At 43.1% G+C, this 20318-nt stretch overlaps 1 protein-coding gene across 5 annotated transcripts in view; it reads right to left on the bottom strand.

Annotated features, from left to right (window-relative positions):
• MPP7 (membrane palmitoylated protein 7) overlaps positions 1 to 20318 on the bottom strand; it is a 745631-nt gene that overhangs the window by 238751 nt on the left and 486562 nt on the right. For all 5 annotated transcript variants that reach the window (XM_029588635.1, XM_029588634.1, XM_029588638.1 and 2 more), the window contains one exon: positions 9184 to 9269. In XM_029588635.1, coding sequence (XP_029444495.1) covers positions 9184 to 9269 — 86 coding nt within the window. The remainder of the gene's footprint in view (positions 1 to 9183; positions 9270 to 20318) is intronic.

The raw sequence follows: 20318 nt of genomic DNA, 5'->3' as shown, positions 1-20318 counted from the left end.
TCACCGCTGTGCTCGGTCTCCTGCACACACTGCCTTTTCAGCTGAGCTAGCAGCTCAGCTACTGAACCAAGGCACACCTCTGAGGGACCACGGAAATCACTTCAGGAATTCTCAACTGGGGGAGAGACTGATAGGTATGACCGCAAGAGAGTGGGCTTTCTTTTCCTTAATTTAGAATTTCAAATTTCTCTTTCCAAAAATTTTGAAGCAATCCCCATAGGGAGATGCACATCCATCATCTGCGGGAGACGGAGAATACTGGCATGCTGGGTCACTGCAGGGCAATATTTTTATTTATTTATTTATTTGTCGAGTTTTATATACCGTCGTTCGGTTTCGCCATCACAACGGTTTACATGATTCGACTGGTAGAGCTATACAGAGTTCATTTGCTATTTAAGGGTTAGTGCATACAGATGTTACAAAATATATACAGGATTTGTGAGCACGTATAGGTATTATAAGTGCAAGTAAGACTTAAAAGTACATCTCTGTGTTGTAGGTATTAATGTCCAGAAGCGTGGTAGTATAATGAGTTAGTGCGCATGTAGAGGCATTTTAGTACATATTCCAGGTGTGCGTAAACAATGTTGGTTATAAAATTTTCACATGGTTGCACGAGTGTGACGTCAGCTTGCTCCATCTCCATTTGCTGGCAGAGGAGCACAAACCCACTGGTCCTGAGTCCATCTGTCTACACACTAGGAAATGGTCTTTATCTGCTGTCATTTACTATGCTACTATGGTGGAACTGAACATATTCAGAAATATTAACAAAGTGGCTTTTTTTTCCTACTCAAACTAATTTAATATTTACATATCTAATATGCACATAAATAAAGGTTAATAAATAAAAACAAAAAATATATATAGCAAATGTTGCTTACCTGTAACAGGTGTTCTCACAGGACAGCAGGATGTTAGTCCTCACATATGGGTGACATCATCAGGATGTCTGAACACCCAATCACGGAAAACTTCTGTCAAAGTTTCCAGAACTTTGACTGGCCCCTACTGGGCATGCCCAGCATGGCACTAACCCTGCAGCCAGCAGGGGTCCCCCTTCAGTCTTATTTGATAGCTACAGGCAGTGCCAAAAAAATAAAACAAGAAAACGTTACAAACCCAACACCGCAGGGCGGCGGGCGGGTTTCGTGAGGACTAACATCCTGCTGTCCTGTGAGAACACCTGTTAAAGGTAAGCAACATTTGCTTTCTCACAGGACAAGCAGGATGGTAGTCCTCACATATGGGTGAGCACAGAGCTGAGGATGTCTGAACATGCACCAAATGTACCCACGGCATGCAACAGGCACAACAACTGGGGTGGAATTGGGTAGAGGGCATCCTGAACCCCACCGGGCAGGCGGAAGGGTGTTGGTACGTCACGTTGTAAAAAGGTTGCACAAGACAGACTGGCCGAAGATGGAATCTTGTCTTCCGGCTTTGTCCAAGCAATAGTGGGCTGCGAAGATATGGAGAGAGCTCCAGGTGGCAGCCCTGCAAATGTCAGGAAGCGGCACCGATCTTAGGTGTGCTACTGAAGTCGCCATGGCCCTCACAGAGTGTGCTTTAACACGGTCTTGAAAGGGAATGCCTGCTTGCTGGTAACAAGAAGATATGCAGTCCGCCAACCAGGAGGAGAGAGTCTGCTTACCCATAAGTTGCCCTAATTTGTTGGGATGGAAAGAGATGAATAATTGAGTGCTCTTTCTGTGGGCAAGTGTACGGTCTAGATAGAAAGCTTGAGCTCGTTTACAGTCAAGGGTATGCAGAGCCTGTTCCCCTGGATTGGAATGGGGCCTGGGAAAAAAGGTAGGTAGTATGATGGATTGATTAATATGAAACTTAGAAACTACCTTGGGTAACAACTTAGGATGAGTGCAGAGTACCGCCCGGTCCCGCAGGAGTTTAGTGTAAGGCAGATAGGTAACTAGGGCCTGTAACTCACTAACCCTGCGAGCTGAAGTGATAGCTAAAAGGAAAATCACTTTCCATGTGAGATATTTTAGGTCACAAGAGTGAAGAGGCTCGAATGGTGGTTTCATGAGCCGACCGAGAACCAGGTTAAGGTCCCAAGAAGGGGCCGGAGGATGTAAAGTTGGCTTGATATGGAGCAAGCCCTTTAAAAATCATGTTACGAGGGGTTGTACTGATATAGGGATATCCCCAACACCTTTATGGAAGGCGGCTACCGCACTGACATGCATTCTGATGGAAGAGGTTTTTAGACCTGACTCTGACAAATGCCAGAGATAGTCCAAAAACCTTGGGATTGGACAGGAAAAGGGATCAAGGGACTGCGAAGTGCACCATGATGTGTATCTTTTCCATTTATAGGAATAAGATTTTCTTGTGGAAGGCTTTCGGGAAGCAATCAGGACACAAGAAACCGAATCTGAAAGGTTAAGTGGTTGAAGGATTAACATTTCAACATCCATGCCGTCAGGGACAAGGCCTGAAGATTGGGATGGCGTAGGCATCCGTCGTTTTGAGTGATCAGATGCGGGTCCATTCCCAAGGGAATGTGCCTGCGGATAGAGAGATCCTGGAGTATGGGAAACCACACTTGGCGTGGCCAGTGAGGTGCTATGAGGATCATGGTTCCTTTGTCCTGACGTAGCTTCACAAGAGTCTTCGAAAGAAGAGGAAGTGGAGGGAATGCATAGAGCAGACCGGTTGCCCACAAGAGGGAGAATGCATCTCTGGGCTGAGAGTGCTCGCTCCGAATGAGGGAGCAGTAATTGTCCACTTTGTAGTTCTAAGGGGACGCAAAGAGATCCGTCTGGGGGTATCCCCATTGGCGAAAGATTGAGGTCGTTACCGAGGGGTTGAGGGACCACTCGTGTGGCTGGAAGATGCAACTCAGTTTGTCTGCCAAGACATTGTCCACTCCCGGCAAGTAGGTGGCCCTAAGGTACACTGAGTGGGAGAGCGCTTCCGACCAAATCTGCGCAGCTTCCTGACACAGAAGGAAGGAGCCTGTGCCTCCCTGCTTGTTGATGTACCACATGGCCACCTAGTTGTCCGTCTGAATCAGGATGACGTGATTTGACAGGCGTTCCTGAAAAGCCCTGAGAGCATATCGCATTGCTCAAAGTTCTAGGAAGTTTATTTGATGTTTGGCTTCCCCTGGAGACCAAGACCCTTGTGTCTGTAGATTGTCCATGTGGGCTCCCCACCTGAGGTTGGAAGCGTCAGTGGTGAGAGGATCTGACACTTGAAAGGGCAGTCCCTGGAGGAGATTGTTGTGATCTTTCCACCAGGTGAGAGACAGACGGAGTGAGTTGGTGATGTGGACAATGGTCAACAGAGGCTGAACAACTTAAATCCATTGTGACCTCAGAGTCCAATGCATGAGCCTCATGGCCAGGCGGGCCATTGGTGTGACATGGACTGAGGACACCATGTGTCCTAAAAGGACGAGGAATTGGCGAGCTGTTGCTGTATGCTGAGACTGCAACTGCTGAGCGAGAGACACGAGGGTTAGCGCTCGTTGTTGAGGTAGAAAGGCTTTTGCCTGCAAGGTGTCCAAGTCTGCCCCAATGAATGACAAGTTTTGAGATGGAACTAAATAGGATTTTTCGTAATTGGCGAGAAATCCTAGAGAAATTAGAGTGTGTAGGGTCAAATCGAGGGACGACCGAGCAGCTTGCTGGGTTGAAGCCCTGATTAATCAGTCGTCCAGATAGTGGTAGGCATGAACACCTTCTTTCCTGAAAATAGCTGCGACAACCACGAGACATTTGGTAAAGACTCGTGGTGCCGATGCTAGGCTGAACGGAAGCACGCGGTATTGATAGTGCTTTGGGCCTACTAAAAACCTGAGGTACTTGCGATGAGCTGGAGCTATCGCAATGTGTGTGTATGCATCCTGAAGGTCTAGAGAGCAGAGCCAGTCTCCTCTTTGCAGAAGAGGTAGAAGCGAGCCCAAGGTTACCATCTTGAACTTTTCTCGCAGTAGGTACTTGTTGAGAGCACGTAGGTCCAGAATTGTACGAACTCGAACTCCCCCGGATTTTTTGGGGATCAAAAAGTACCGGGAATAGAACCCTAGGCCTTGCTGAGAGGGACGGGTTCTTTTGCTCTTAACTGAAGAAGAAGGGAAACCTCCTGTTCCAGAAGGACAGAATGGTCAGATACTCTCCATGCTTGCAGAGGTGGTGAGTCCGGTGGAAGAGCAAGAAAGTTTAGGTGGTAACCCTGAGCAATGATTGCTAGCACCCATTGGTCGGTTGTGATTGATTGCCACATGCCGTGAAAGTGGCACAATCGACCTCCCACTGGTATGCTTGGCAGAGGAATCAGGCTGCTGCTCTCCAAGTGAAAGTCAAAAACCTGAAGCAGGCCCCAGCTGGGAAGCTGCTTGTGGCTTTTGCTTCCGGGCCTGGCGAGGCTGAGGTTTTTGAGAAGGCCTCGTAGGTCGGGACCTTGCTGGTGGAGGATAGTACTTCCTTGGATGGAAGAATGACTTCTTAGAATCCTTCCTAAAGGGCTGTCTTGAGGGGAAGTTGGAAGGTATCGATGAGAGCTGTTTAAGGGTCTCATGATGGTCCTTTAATTCAGCCACTATTTGCTGGATCTGTTCACCGAACAGATTGTCTCCTACACATGGTAGGTCAGATAGCCTGTCTTGTACTTCTGGCCGAAAGTCAGAAGATTTGAGCCAGGCCCATCGTCTTGCCGAAATGGCAGCTGCAGACACTCTAGTAGAGGTGTCGAAGATATCGTAAGCTGTTCTTATCTCATGCTTTCCTGCCTCAAACTCTTTGTTTGCAAGGATTTGAAGCTGTTGTTGGAATTGGTCAGGAAGGGTTTCAGAGAAGTCCTGTATTTACTTGAAAATGACCCTATTGTATTGGGTCATATACAGCTGGTAAGCAGCAATTCTGGAGATGAGCATGGCCCCTTGGAACACTAGTCGACCAATATTGTCCAGGAACTTGTGTTCCTTAACAGGAGAGGTAGATGCGTGAGGTTTCGTCCTTTTTGCTTTCTTTTGAGCTGATTCCACCACAACTGAGTGGTGGTCGAGCTGAGATTTTTGAAAGCCGAGGGCTGACTGTACTAAATAGGTAGTGTCAGCTTTTCTATAGACTGGAGCAATGGATCCTGGGTTTTTCCAGTTCTTCTTGAGGAGGTCAAGAAGAACTTGATGAATGGGAATAGAAGTGATCACTTTAGGGGCATCCAGGAATTGGAGGAGCTCCATCATCTGGTGCCTATCATCCTGCTCTGTCTGAAGCTGAAAAGGGACCAACTCAACATTTCCTTCACAAAATTAATGAAAGAAAGGTCCTCTGGAGAAGAATGCTTTCTACTTTCAGTAGGAGAGGGAGGTGAAGGTAAGTCATCGGTGTCTGTGGAAGTATCATCACCCCAGGTGTCATAAGGATCAGCAGACTGACCTGTAGGACGAGAAGGGGGTTGGATACCCGAAGGCCCTGGCTGAGGCTCCGAGAAAATCGAAGGAATCACTGGGGGCACCGAGGACGGTCTGAAAGGCATCGGTGCCGGTATTGAAGGCATCGATGGCGCCAATGTGCGTATCACTCCTGATGAATGAATCGGTGGCGAGGGACGAATTGGCATCGATGGCCGAGGCAAAACTCCCGAAGGAGAGATGCGGAACGGTGTTTCTCCTCCCGATGAAGCTGTCAACGGGGAGCGCACCGGAGCCATAGGAGACCCAGGAATCACCGGTGGAAGGGCGGTCATGAGCGCCTCCATCCGGGATAGCAGTGGTGCCAGCGCTGCTGTCATCAGGTCGGTGACCGGTTCCACTCTTGGTGCCGTTGTTGGTGCCAGAGGAACCTGGAGCCGTTGCATCGCCTTGTCGATGGCCTCCTGGACCAGCCGATCCAGTTCTTCCCGGAGACCTGGAGCAAGCAGCCCTGGCTCCGTGACAGAAGAGGGAGGCAGAGGCACAGTCGAAGGGACCACCTTTACAGGCGGAATCGCAACTCCCAAACCCCGATCGGGTGAGGGTGGCCTAGATGTCCCGGTCGCAGGAATGGTCAGTGCCATTTCTGGACGGGGGCTTCTTCGATGGTGGCTCGGACAGTGGCGAGGTCGATGATTTCGCTCCCTCGACGGTCCGAGACTTACGATGCCAATGGTGATGTTTCTCCCTACGATCCTCTCGATCTTGAGGGGGAGTAACGGGAGTCGATGGCCTTGAAGACGTCGATGGCGGACTGTCACCGGACGGAGGTCGATGCTGGTGCGACTTCGACGGTGCCAGTTCCGATGACGCCGATGCGATGGACGGCGTCGGGGTGTGAGCATGGAAGAGGAGTCCCATCTTCTCCATTCTGGCTTTGTGACCTTTTGGTGTCATGAGGGCACATTTAGTGCAAGCCAGGACGTCATGCTCACGGCCTAAACACATTACACAGATTCCATGAGGGTCTGTGATAGACATGGTACAAGTACAGTCTGGGCACCGACGAAACCCCGACGCCATGGCCAAAGAAAAAAATTGAGCTGCGGTACGGTCGACGGCCAGTAGGCTGCGAGAGCCAAACTCGACGGTAATCGACGAAAGACGGTCAAAAACTTACCGGAGTACCACGGCCTGAGAAAAGTTAGAGGAGGGACCCCTGTGGGGCAATTTAAGTTTAATTAACTCCGTGAGGAAAATTCCTGTCAGGAATCTCTTCAGAGCTCCTAAACCGCGAGGCTACTGCTGCGCAGAAAAAAGAAGACTGAAGGGGGACCCCTGCTGGCTGCAGGGTTAGTGCCATGCTGGGCATGCCCAGTAGGGACCAGTCAAAGTTCTGGAAATTTTGACAGAAGTTTTCCGTGATTGGGCTCCATCCTGATGATGTCACCCATATGTGAGGACTAACATCTTGCTTGTCCTGTGAGAAAAGGTGATACCTTTTAATTGAGCTAACTTAATACATTTCTTGACTAGTTTTGAAAGCTAATATTCTCTTCCTCAGGTCAGAATAAAATAAACAAAAGGTGACATTACTAGGAAATAAGTGAATCATAAAAGGCATACCAAAGATAGAGTGAAAGGGAAGAGGAAAATAGGGTGAGGAAGAATCGTAAAGGCTGATCTGAAGTGACAGGCAGTAAAAATGTTATGACTCACAATGTGATATGAAACCTAGATCTTTGGTGAGTACCTTTTTTTTGTTAGCTCCAAAGCATCTGATTATTTTAACTTAAAAAATCTTGCATTACTGGATGGTTTTAAATTGTCCTTTAATTATCCTGATCATAAAGTCACTGATGCAATGGTTTATAGAGATGTGTTTCGTTTTTTTTTTTTTGGTTCATGGTTTGGGTCCCTTGCGGGTAATGACTGTTTGTTATGCATAAAGCAGTGTTGTTGCTTGGTTAGTTCATTTTGAATAGGCCTGTCATTAAAGGAAAGAGTCACTTCACGCAGACATAAGAACAAACATCACAGTGCCACCTCTGGGGGGGGAGAGCACTTTTCAGAACCAAACCATTAGAGATGTGCATTCATTTTAAATGAATTAGACAATTTCAACGAAATTGTCTAATTTGTCATGGTTCGGGAGCACCCAAAAACTAAAGAAATTTTACCAAAATTTCTGAAAAATTTGTATAACTTTAAAATGTTAGTGCGCACTAACATGAATCTGAACTGCAGAAAAAACGAAAATATTAAAGAAATTCAAAAGACTCAGTGTGGTATAGGAATTAATTTTGCCAAAAAAAAAAAATGGCAGTTTATGCTTTTTATTTGTGTATAAATATACTGGGCCGGATTTTAAAAGCCCTGCGTGCGTAAATCCGGCCGGATTTACGCGCGCAGGGCACTCGCGTGCCGGCGCGCCTATTTTGCATAGGCCACCGGCGCGCGCACAGCCCCGGGACGTGCGTAAGTCCCGGGGCTTCGTAAAAGGGGCAGGGAGGGGGCATGTCCGGGGGGGTCAGGGGCGGGACCGGGGTGTGGTGCCGGCCTGGGGGCATGGTCGAGGCCTCCGGACCAGCCCCCGGGTCGGGTGATGGCGTGCCAGCAGCCCGTTGGGGGGGGGGGGTGGGTTAGGTAGGGGAAGGGAGGGGAAGGTGCGGGGGGGGGGTGGAAAGAAAGTTCCCTCTGAGGCCGCTCCCCCTTGCGCACGCCGACCCCGGATTTTATAAGATACGGTTACGCACGTATCTTATAAAATCCAGCGTACTTTTGTTAGCGCCTTGTGCGCGAACAAAAGTACGCACTCGCGCAAATTTATAAAATCTACCCCACTGTGTTTGTGATCTGGTCATGTAGATATCACCAGTAGAAATATAGGTGACAATATTGCTCTGCAAAGTGTACAGATTAGTGAAACCTCATCTGGATTATTGTGTCCAATTTTGGAGGCCTATCTCCAACAGGATACAGAATGAGTAGAAACAGAGCAAAGACGACTCACCAAAATGGTGCGGTCTTTGCACCAAAAGTCCTATGAGATTGGACTTAAGGACTTAAATATGGAGAGGAGGAAGAGGGGAGATATGAGAAAGATATTCTGTTCCATGTAAACCGATGCGATGTGCAAACAGTTATCGTTATATAAAAACCTTTAAATAAGTAAATAAATAATAAATAAATATTCAAGTACATGAAAGGCATAGACAATGATCAAAAAAAGCAGTTTTCAATGGAAAAACATTTCCAGAACAAGAGGTCATGATAAGAGGCTCAAAGTGGGTAGCAAAAGGAAACATTTCTTCACAGACAGGGTAGTGGATGCAGGATAATGCTTCCAGTGATGGTGGAGGTCGAAACAGAATTCCAGAACACACAATTTGTACTATTTTCCTCTGGTTTCTTATTGTCTACAAGTAAGCCATTAACTTCTCTAAGTTCATCACCAACATGAATAAGACCTGGAAACCAATAAAACAAACATTTCATTGTTAAAAAGCAAAAGTTCCTAAGATCCTATATAGCAGAAAAAGACAGGTTTCAGAGAGTCCTTAGATGAGAGGAAATAAAAGGAAAGCCAGACTCTGCAGTATTGGAATAGAATAGGAAAATAAAGCAGATCAGATGGGCTAGTCGACCTTATCTGCCTTTATAGTCTATGCTTTTATTCTTTAGGTTTATGTACATATCACTAAAAATAGGTGACAAAACAGCTGAAATGGCATACTAAATAAACAAAAATTAAATATACTGAATAGTTTACTTTCAATTTCAAAGTACTTCTTACTTACCAAAATTTGTATTATTTCCTCTGGTTTCTTATTGTCTACAAGTATGCCATTAACTTCCCTAAGTTCATCACCAACATGAATAAGACCTGGATACCAATAAAACAAACATCTCAGTGTTATAAAGTAAAAGTTCCTAAGATACTGTATAGCAGAAAAGAACAGGCTCCAGAGACTGCCTTATTTGCTTATACTGTAGGCCTCAAATTGTTCAACTAATTCTCCAATTCAGGGATTACCTACATGGAAGCATGGCCCAGAATTCCTTGCTGAATGGGAACCAATTTTAAGACATATGACACATAGAACCATATATATACATGGTTCTATATACATATGGTTCTATATTCCTTCCCAGTTTGCATTTTGTTTATCCTAAACCATAGCTACTCAAACCAGAACCCCTTTTCTAACTGGCAGGACATAAACCTTTAAAACCTAATCACTGGAATCATTTTTAGAGTGCCTGGTCAGCTGCTATCATTAGCTTCACAGAAAACATGCAGCTAGTCTTTGTGACAATATCATACACCATCAACGTAATGTGGCCTAGCAAGTTTAGTTGTCAGTACTGACCCACAGCTAGAGTTACGCAACAAACTGCCTGGTTGCACAAAATATTGACGCTGATGCCCAGGGCATAGTGAAAAGGCAGCAAAGCTCCTTCCACCAACTACCCAAACAGAAGAACCAGGGCTGATACTGAACCACCTAGATACCTTCTTCCCCCAAGGGCTGCAGGAGGCTCAGCATTAGCAGGGCCAGAGTGAGGGCTGTGCTCCTGGTGCCTGTATCAGCTCTTCCCCTTAATTGGTGTGCGCTTCCTTTCTCAGGAGGAAGCATGCAGGGAGGGATATGACCAACTACAGAGCCAGTAAAGCAAGCAATCACTGTGTCCCAATACTGCTGCCAACTTTGTTTCTGCTGTGTATTAAAAGAGGCACGGTAACTGGAGAGGGAAAGGTGGGAGGGAGACGAGAGATAGAAAAATGTATTTGGGAAGAAGAGGCCCACTGTGGCGAGAGAATGAACATGGTGGGGGATAGACCAAAAAATAAGAGGCACATGGTAGAGAGAGGATGAACACGGGGGGGGGGGGGGGGGGGGGGGAATAGGATTTCAAGGTTTTTTTTCGCTGACTCCTAAAAATTCCTGTTGATGCCTAGGAATTTTTAAAATATTTTCAGCCCTTTCCACAGCTATTATAGCTTGACATATAAGGGATAATTTTCTAAAGGATTTATGCACATAAAAGTTGCATCTATGTAGCAATTTTCAAAATCCCACTTTCATGCTTAAAGTGCATTTACACGTGTAAAACACAGTTTTAAGCACATTAATCCTTTTGAAAATTACCCCATAATATCCTTTTCTGAAAATTTTTGCAATGACTGGTTACTCTATTATATATTTTGTTTTTCTATTTAATTTTCTCTTTAGCATACGTGGAACTGGAACACAGTAAACAATGCATAACACAGACTTATTTCTCTATGGGTAACATTATTTGAATTAGTCACAAGCACCAAAACAACGATGGAAAACTATGATTAGCTTCAAATGGATCCACAAGAGACCTAGTGCTGAGAGAGCCTTGGCAGACTCAAACCCAACACTTAGCTGTGGGTTCATTCATCTTCCTCAAATGCCAAAATAAGAGTGAGCCATGCAAGAGTCAGACATCTGCCGTAGCCTGTCCTGGCTCATCTGATTCCTCCAGACATTGAAGGACGAATTTTTAAAGAGCCGCACATGTAAAAATCGGGACTTACGCGTGTGGCCGGGCCCTGTGAGTGCCACGCACATTTTCAAAAGGGCCTGGCCAAGTGCGTAAGTCCCGATATGCGCACAAGTGCCGGGTCCTGAAAAAGGGGTGGACCGGGGGGGGGGGGGGGGGGCGGGGGGCTGGACGGAGGACGGCCGGGACAGTGACCATTAGCCGCTGCACGGAAACTACTTCTGCTCGAAAGGAGCAGTAAGTAGAAAAATAATACATTCTCGAGTAGCTAGGTAGGGGTTAGGGATCGGGGTGGAGAGAGAAAAGGAAAGGAAGGTTAGGCAGGGGGTAGGGAAGTTCCCTCCCAGGCCACTCCTTAATTGGAGCAGACTGGGAGGGAACTGGAGGAGGCCCGATTGCATCGCCATGCGTTATTTACTAAAATTCACCCCCATGTGTGTGAGGCCAACGCGCCAGAGCATGCATGTTATAAAATCAGTGCGCTCCTTTTAAAATCTACCCCTGAATACCTTGCTTCCTCTGCCATACCTCTTTTAAGTCCCCCAAATCTTTATCCATTCTCTTTTAATTGTTGCAAAATTTGCAATCATGCGCTAAGAAAAGAGAAACAGCTGAAAACCAAGGCACATAAAAGGTACAGAAGTACCACCCAAGCAGAAATCTTTAGATTTGAAGGGAGACCGACAGTTCAGGGGGATGGAGACTGCCAGAAGGAGGTGGAGGCCATTTTTAGTGATATGGACAACAAGAAACTACGACTGCTTTGTTTATGTGCTAATACATACAGTTGTGCCCATACGTTTATATACCCCTGGCAGAATTTATAAGATGTGTATCATTTTAAGAAAAAGGAAAAGAACAAACCACCAACGAGGAAATACAAATTTACTACTAGTATTAAAAAATGGGAATTAGTATCAAAAACCTTGTGCTCTTTGTCAAATAATCCACAGGCTCTTGGCACACAAAGGGCTTCAACCAGTATCATACAAAAGAGCACCCAGTTCACGTCACATACTTTTCATCCATATTCTCATTACCTATCAAATTATTTTTATTTATTACTTTTAAAAATCTTAAAGTACTTTTCCAAAAAAAAATGTTTTGAAATCTTTTTATAACACTCATCTTTTGTTGAACAAGTTTTTCTTTTCCTTTAAATTACAGCTTCATAACTCTGTGCTAATATCTCCATCCCAAAACACTCCCAACATTGACAATGTTTCGGCATTATACATGCCTTCTTCAGGGAACAAAAATTATCTACAAAAGAAGCACAGTAAATTAAACTTACAAAAAATATTTTTCACTCACATACTAGTCATCTTCTAAAAGAACATACCCTCTAAATTGGCCATCCCTGCTCCTAGAAAATTCTGAAAAAAATGGCAGAGACGCTCACTCTGCGTTCTCACCCTCCTATATTTAAACTGATATTGCGGACTGAAACTCCACCAATTACAGCCCTTCAAAACACCTTCACATAAAAACAGACCAATGCAATTCCTTATTAAGACCATCAGGCAAGACAATGCTGCACTAGTGTAAGTGATGTGGAGTCCCTATCAATTACTATATGTAGGGAAGACAATAGGCCAGCGCAAAACACGTATGATTGAGCATCAGAGTGCAATTAAGTTTAAACATTTTGAGGCACCTTTGATGCAGCATTGTCTTGCCTGTGATCATAAGTTTGAAGATCTGTCTTTTATATTTACTGAAGTATTGAAGGTTGATGGGAGGGGTGATGACTGTAATCAGAATTTATTGCAAATTTGTGCAGCGCTGGATATTTACTCTAAAGATAGTACAGCCTGATGGTTTTAATAAGGAAATGGATTGGTCTCTTTTTATGTGAAGGTGTTTTGAAGGACTGTGATTGGTGGAGTTTCAGTCCACAATGTAAGTTTAAATATAGGCAGCTGAGAACGCAGTGAGCATCTCCGCCATTTTTTTCAGATTGTTCTAGGAGCAGAGACGGCTAATTTAGAGGGTAAGTTCTACTGTGGCAATCTTTTAGAAGATAACGCTTATGTGAGTAAAAAATATTTTTTGTAAGTTTAATTTATTGTGCTTCTTTTGTAGATAATTTTGGTTCCCCTGAAGAAGGCATGTATAATGCTGAAACACTGTCAATGTTGGGAGTGTTTTGGGATTGAGATATTAGCGCCGCAGTTGTGAAACTGTAATTTAAAGGGAAATAAAAACTTGTTCAACAAAAGATAGGTGTTCTAAAAAGATTTCAAAAAAAATTTTTTTTAAAGTACTTTAAGATTTTTAAAAACAATGATAAATAAAAATAATTTGATAGGTAATGAGAATATGGGAAATGTACGTGATGTGAACTGGGTGCTCTTGTGTATGAAGCTGGTTGAAGCCCATTGTGGGAAACAGCCTGTGGATTGACAAAGCACAATTTTTCTGATAATAATTCCCATTTTTTAATATTAGTAGTAAATCTGTATTTCCTCTGTGGTTTGTTCTTTTGATATTGTACGTGAGGTTTTTTTTTTTGCTTTTCAGTTTATGATATAGCATTTTAAGAAAACATGAGTGATCAGACAAAACACATCTGTTATTTTTAATGTGCTTCAAATTAAACTATTATGCATCACAGAGTAGCAATATCATTAAACACACCATAGCAATAAAGGAAATAAAAAGAACATAAGAACATGCCATACTGGGTCAGACCAAGGGTCCATCAAGCCCAGCATCCTGTTTCCAACAGTGGCCAATCCAGGCCATAAGAAACTGGTCCTGTTCAACAGTTTGCATTCCCTTAGTTCTTAATATTGTATATTGCCCTCTTTTGCATCAATGATGGGCTTGAAGTCTTTTGTGATAGTTGTGATGAAGCCCTTTATTTTCTCATGTGGTAAAGCTGCCCATTCCTCTTGGCAAAAAGCCTCCAGATATTGTGAATTCTTTGGTTGTTTAACATGAACTACATATTTGAGTTCTCCCCAACATGACACAATAATGTCGAGGTCAGGAGACTGTGATGGCCACTCCAGAAAATTCACTTTCTTCTGCTGCAACCACTGAAAGATCGATTTGGCGTTATGTTTCAGATGACTGTCATTTTGGAAAGTTCAAGTGACCACCATGTGCAGTTTCCTGGCTGATGAATGCAAATTCTCCTCCAATATTTTCTAAGATGCTGCATTCATCCTACCATCAATTTTGACTAAATTCTCTATGCCATTGTAGCTCACACACCCCCAGAGATCCACCTCCTTGCTTCAAGGTAGGGATGATGTTGACTCCTCTCCAAACACAGAGTTTATGGTTGTGACCATAAAGTTCAATTTTGACCTCATCATTCCAAATTATTTTGTTCTAGAAGTTTTGAGGCTTCTCTAGGTGCTGTTTGGCATACTGTAAACAGGCTGTTTTGTGGCGTTGGTGCAGCAATGGCTTTTTCTGGCAACTTTACCATGCACTCCATTTTTGTTCAAATATCTCCTTATTGTGCATGCTGCAACACCCACACCACTTTGTTTCAGAGAAGCCTGTATTTCAGAAGATGCTTGTGGGTTTTTCTTTGCATACCAACAAATTTTCCTAGCAGTTGTGTCTGAAAACTTTCTTTGTCTGGCTTGGTATTACCTGAACACATAATTTTCCACTTCTTGATCAGAGTTTAAACAGTACTGATTGGCATTTTCAAATGTTTGGATATCTTTTTATATGCTTTTCCTGATTTATAAAGTTAAACAACTTTTACTCGCAAATCCTTTGACAGTTCTTTTGGTCTCCCAATACTTCAGAAATCACCAAAGTCAGAGCAGTCCTGGATGAAATACACAAGGGTTTCTCAAGAGCTAAGAAATTCATTGACTATTTATACCCAGATACTAATTAAAAACATACACTTTCCCTATAATACCGATTCACCCTTGTCTTTCTATATTAATACACAATATATCTAAGACAAGGTCTCAATTTTGCTCACTAAATGCAACAATACTCATTTGATTCTTACAACTCTTCTTTAATTAATTTATCTATTTCTTTGACCATATAAATACCACATTAAACACTATTCATCAAATTTTCAAATATTTTAAAACTAACATCCATTCATTCAACCTGATTCATACTACACACCAATCACACACCCCCAACCTTGTAAACCTTAAACATATAAGATCAATAATGCAAATCTATCCTTTTAAATAAACAGTTCAGTTTCTCAAACTGTATTTTCTCATCACTGTCAATAATCTCCTGCATTAGTCGGAAGGAAGTATAAGTATATGTGCAAAAGGAAGTATAGCAAAAGGGCAAGGGCAATGTCCCTGAAGTCTATCATCGATGAGGAAGGCAAAATCTATTCTTCCACCCTTAGCAGTGAGAAAACCAAAGTCTGCCTATACAGCCTCCACTGGAAAGATGAGAAAGAAGAAAAAAAATAATTGTTTACATGGCTGTGTCACAACCCTTAGTCGAGATTCATGGTGAATACTCCCTGTTATGTGCTGCTAAAATAACAGGGAGTATTTGTTTGTTTTATTTTGTTGGATGAAAACAATGAATTCTCTGCTCAAGGCACTAAATGTTGTGCAACGTTCCTCCATTACAAATGATTTTGCTCTTCAATTGCAAAAATTATATCATTCCTCCTATATTAGTTTTAAGGTATCAGTCGGGAAACTTGATCCATGCAGAGATCAATCTGGATCTTGACTATGGTGAAAGTCAAGGTTCCATGAAACTATTAGTATCTAAGGTTAGCACCACCACCAGTTACATTAGTATCAGTGGATCTGCATGAGTTTCCACAGCCAGCTATGTAATGTAAGGATCTGTTTCTGAGTGCTCCTCCGACCTGCAGGAGGTTACTGTGGGCTCTTTGGACCATCTGCTCCATCCTTCAAACTCTGTGCTCCTCACAGCCATCTTGTTTCCTGTATACGACTCACATTTATACTGAGGCATTCTCATCAGTCAGTTGCCAGAGCTTGGTACTACCTTCTGGTCCACATACTCTGGTTCCATTCTTGAATTCGGAAGACATTTTTGTCTCCAGATTCCACATTCAAGGCGCCTGCTTGTTCTCCTTCATGGATTCCTGGTTTGTTCTTGCTCCTCGCCCTGCTCCAGGCCTCTTGCTCCTTGTTCTTGCCAGCAGCTACCCCAGCTGTTCATGCCTCGCTAGCCACCAGCATCGGAGGGCTGAACCCAAAGGGAAAGGCAGGCTTAAGTGGAACCCAAAGGGAAACCCAAAGGGAAAGGCAGGCTTAAGTGGAAGTCCCTCAACCATTGGTGGTCTAGATTTGATGCTTCTGGCACTAGGCCATTTGTTTCTGGAGCAACTCATGGACGACAACCATCACATGTGAATTACTAGTGATAGCTGCGCATTATCATTATTTTAGCATTTATCTAGTGCCCGAAATGGTAATTTCCACCTTCTACATCCTGGACGTATGTGCAAATTTGGAGGATCTTTGAGTCCTAGTCTGCTGTTGACTGAGTGCAGCCTCCTTCTATTCAGACTATGGTTTCACATATTTTGGCTTTTCTATAGAAAGGTTCTGGTCATGGGACTGGCCTTTAACTCTCTGAGTGTCCAGGTAGTGACATTGGATTGTCTCCGGGGTAAGGTGAAGGGTATCCTCTGACCGTACATCCGATGTTCTATGGTTTCTTCAGGGAGCTAGGAACTTGCATCCTCAGGTGCGGAACATTTGTCCATCTTGCAATCTTAATCTAGTCCTTAAAGAATTGTGTGAGACTTGGTTTGAACCACTAAATAGAGCTTTGGTTAAGGATGTGCTTCTTAATGTGGTTTTCTTGGTGCTATTTGTTCTGCCAGGAGAATTTCGGAACTCCAGGTGCTGTCGGGTTGAGACCCTTTCCAACAGATGTCTGTTTTGGAGTTATCTTTAGGCATGGTACCTTCTTTTCTGCCTCAATTAGTCTCGGCGTTCCACCTTAGTTAGGCAGAAGAGCTTCCAGCTTTTATGAATTTGGATTCGTCTACCCCTCATGCATGGGAGCTTAGGCTCTTAGATTGGAGGTATCTAAAGGTCACTTATGATTTCCATGGATCGCATCACCTCTTTGTAGATCGTATCACTTCTTTGTACTGTAGAGGGGTCCAAAGAAGAGAAATAAGTCGTCTAAGGCTACAATTGTGCGGTGGCTGAAAGAAGTGATTGAGTCCACTTACATTTCTAAAAGATGCCCACTGCTGGGGGGTTTAAGGGCACAAAAGGAAGGATATAATGTGGAAGGGAGGAGAAATATTGAAGGGAGGAGAAATATTGAAGCGCAGAGGGAGATGACAAGAGAAACTGCACCTCTGAATACAGAAGAAAGCAGGAAGGAAAAAATGTGAAAAAAGGAACAAGAGGAAGGAACAGAGAAAGTGAAACAGAAGAAAGGCAGTGAAGAAAAATGAAGTTAAAAGTAAGCAAAGGGTGAGAAAGACCAAACAGAAAAAAGAATGAAAGTATCAATATAATGGGTAGAAATCCCTTGTGTGTCAGGGAAGACTATAGTGATGGGAGTATACTACCGTCCACCTGGTCAAGATGCTGAGACAGACAGTGAAATGCTAAGAGAAATTAGGGAAGCTAACCAAATTGGTAGTGCGGTAATAATGGGAGACTTCAATTACATCTCTGCTTCATGTTTCTGCAGGGTTCAGACTTCAATTACCCCAATATTGACTGGGTAAATGTATCATTGGGACACGCTAGAGAGATAACGTTCCTGGATGGAATAAATGATAGCTTTATGGAGCAATTGGTTCAGGAACCGATGAGAGAGGGAGCAATTTTAGATCTAATTCTCAGTGGAGCACAGGACTTGGTGAGAAAGGTAACGGTGGTGGGGCCGCTTGGCAATAGTGATCATAATATGATCAAATTTGAATTAATGACTGGAAGAGGAACAGTATGCAAATCCACGGCTCTTGTGCTAAACTTTCAGAAGGGAAACTTTGATAAAATGAGAAAAATTGTTAGGAAAAAACTGAAAGGAGCAGCTACAAAAGTAAAAAATGTGCAAGAGGCGTGGTCATTGTTAAAAAATACCATTCTAGAAGCACAGTCCAGATGTATTCCACACATTAAGAAAGGTGGAAAGAAGGCAAAACGATTACTGGCATGGTTAAAAGGGGAGGTGAAAGAAGCTATTTTAGCCAAAAGATCTTCATTCAAAAATTGGAAGAAGGATCCAACAAAAGAAAATAGGATAATGCATAAACGTTGACAAGTTAAATGTAAGACATTTATAAGACAGGCTAAGAGAGAATTTGAAAAGAAGTTGGCCATAGAGGCAAAAACTCACAGTAAAAACTTTTTAAAATATATCCGAAGCAGAAAGCCTGTGAGGAAGTCAGTTGGACCGTTAGATGATCGAGGGGTTAAAGGGGCATTTAGAGAAGATAAGGCCATCACGGAAAGATTAAATGATTTCTTTGCTTCGGTGTTTACTGAAGAGGATGTTGGGGAGGTACCCGTACTGGAGGAGGTTTTCATGGGCAATGATTCAGATGGACTGAATCAAATCACGGTGAACCTAGAAGATGTGGTAGACCTGATTGACAAACTGAAGAGTAGTAAATCACCTGGACCAGATGGTATACACCCCAGAGTCCTGAAGGAACTAAAAAATGAAATTTCAAACCTATTAGTAAAAAATTTGTAACCTATCATTAAAATCATCCATTGTACCTGAAGACTGGCGAATAGCTAATGTAACCCCAATATTTAAAAAGGGCTCCAAGGGCAATCCGGGAAACTACAGACCGGTTAGCCTGACTTCAGTGCCAGGAAAAATAGTGGAAAGTGTTCTAAACATCAAAATCACAGAACACATAGAAAGACATGGTTTAATGGAACAAAGTCAGCATGGCTTTACCCAAGGCAAGTCTCGCCTCACAAATCTGCTTCACTTTTTTGAAGGAGTTAATAAACATGTGGATAAAGGTGAACCAGTAGATGTAGCATACTTGGATTTTCAGAAAGCGTTTGACAAGGTTCCTCATGAGAGGCTTCTAGGAAAAGTAAAAAGTCATGGGATAGGTGGTGATGTCCTTTCGTGGATTGGAAACTGGCTAAAAGACAGGAAACAGAGAGTAGGATTAAATAGAGAATTTTCTCAGTGGAAGGGAGTGGGCAGTGGAGTACCTCAGGGATCTGTATTGGGACCCTTACTTTTCAATATATTTATAAATGATCTGGAAAGAAATACGATGAGTGAGATAATCAAATTTGCAAATGATACAAAATTGTTCAGAGTAGTTAAATCACAAGCAGATTGTGATAAATTGTGATAAATTGCAGGAAGAACTTATGAGACTGGAAAATTGGGCATCAAAATGGCAGATGAAATTTAATGTGGACAAGTGCAAGGTGAAAACTTTGCACTTGTCTAGGCGTCATAGTGGATAACACTCGTCAGTTCAGTGTGCTGCGGCAGTCAAAAAAGCAAACAGAATGTTGGGAATTATTAGAAAGGGAATGGTGAATAAAACGGAAAATGTCATAATGCCTCTGTATCGCTCCATGGTGAGGCCGCACCTTGAATATTGTGTATAATTCTGGTTGCCGCATCTCAAAAAAGATATAATTGCGATGGAGAAGGTGCAGAGAAGGGCTACCAAAATGATAAGGGGAATGGAACAGCTCCCCTATGAGGAAAGACTAAAGAGGTTAGGACTTTTCAGCTTGGAGAAGAGATGGCTGAGGGGGATATGATAGAGGTGTTTAAAATCATGAGAGGTCTAGAACGGGTAGATATGAATCTGTTATTTACTCTTTCAGATAATAGAAAGACTAGGGGGCACTCCATGAAGTTAGCATGTGGCACATTTAAAACTAATCGGAGAAAGTTCTTTTTTACTCAATGCACAATTAAACTCTGGAATTTGTTGCCAGAGGATGTGGTTAGTGCAGTTAGTATAGCTGTGTTTAAAAAAAGGATTGGATAAGTTCTTGGAGGAGAAGACCATTACCTGCTATTAATTAAGTTGACTTAGAAAATAGCCACTGCTATTACTAGCAACGGTAACATGGAATATACTTAGTTTTTGGGTACTTGCCAGGTTCTTATGGCTTGGATTGGCCACTGTTGGAAACAGGATGCTGGGCTTGATGGACCCTTGGGTCTGACCCAGTATGGCATGTTCTTATGTTCTTAACTTTAAAAACTAGTTTGCTCAAAATCTTGAAATGTGTTTAATATTTTTGTGAGCACATTCCGCAATATAGAACCCCTAATTATACAACTGTGTCACAGAGTATCAACATTTTCTAACCTTTAATACAATCAACTATTACAAAAAATCTAAGGCCCTGATTATCAGTTACCAATGCAAAGCTGGATCTTTAACACAAAAGCTTTCCTGAGGAAACCCATTTCAGAGTTTACCCAACCACTG

Source organism: Rhinatrema bivittatum, chromosome 2 (genome assembly GCF_901001135.1).
Source record: "Rhinatrema bivittatum chromosome 2, aRhiBiv1.1, whole genome shotgun sequence".
NCBI lineage: Eukaryota > Metazoa > Chordata > Amphibia > Gymnophiona > Rhinatrematidae > Rhinatrema > Rhinatrema bivittatum.
The sequence above is the reverse complement of the archived record's forward strand: the minus strand, read 5'-3'. Positions and strand labels throughout refer to the sequence as shown.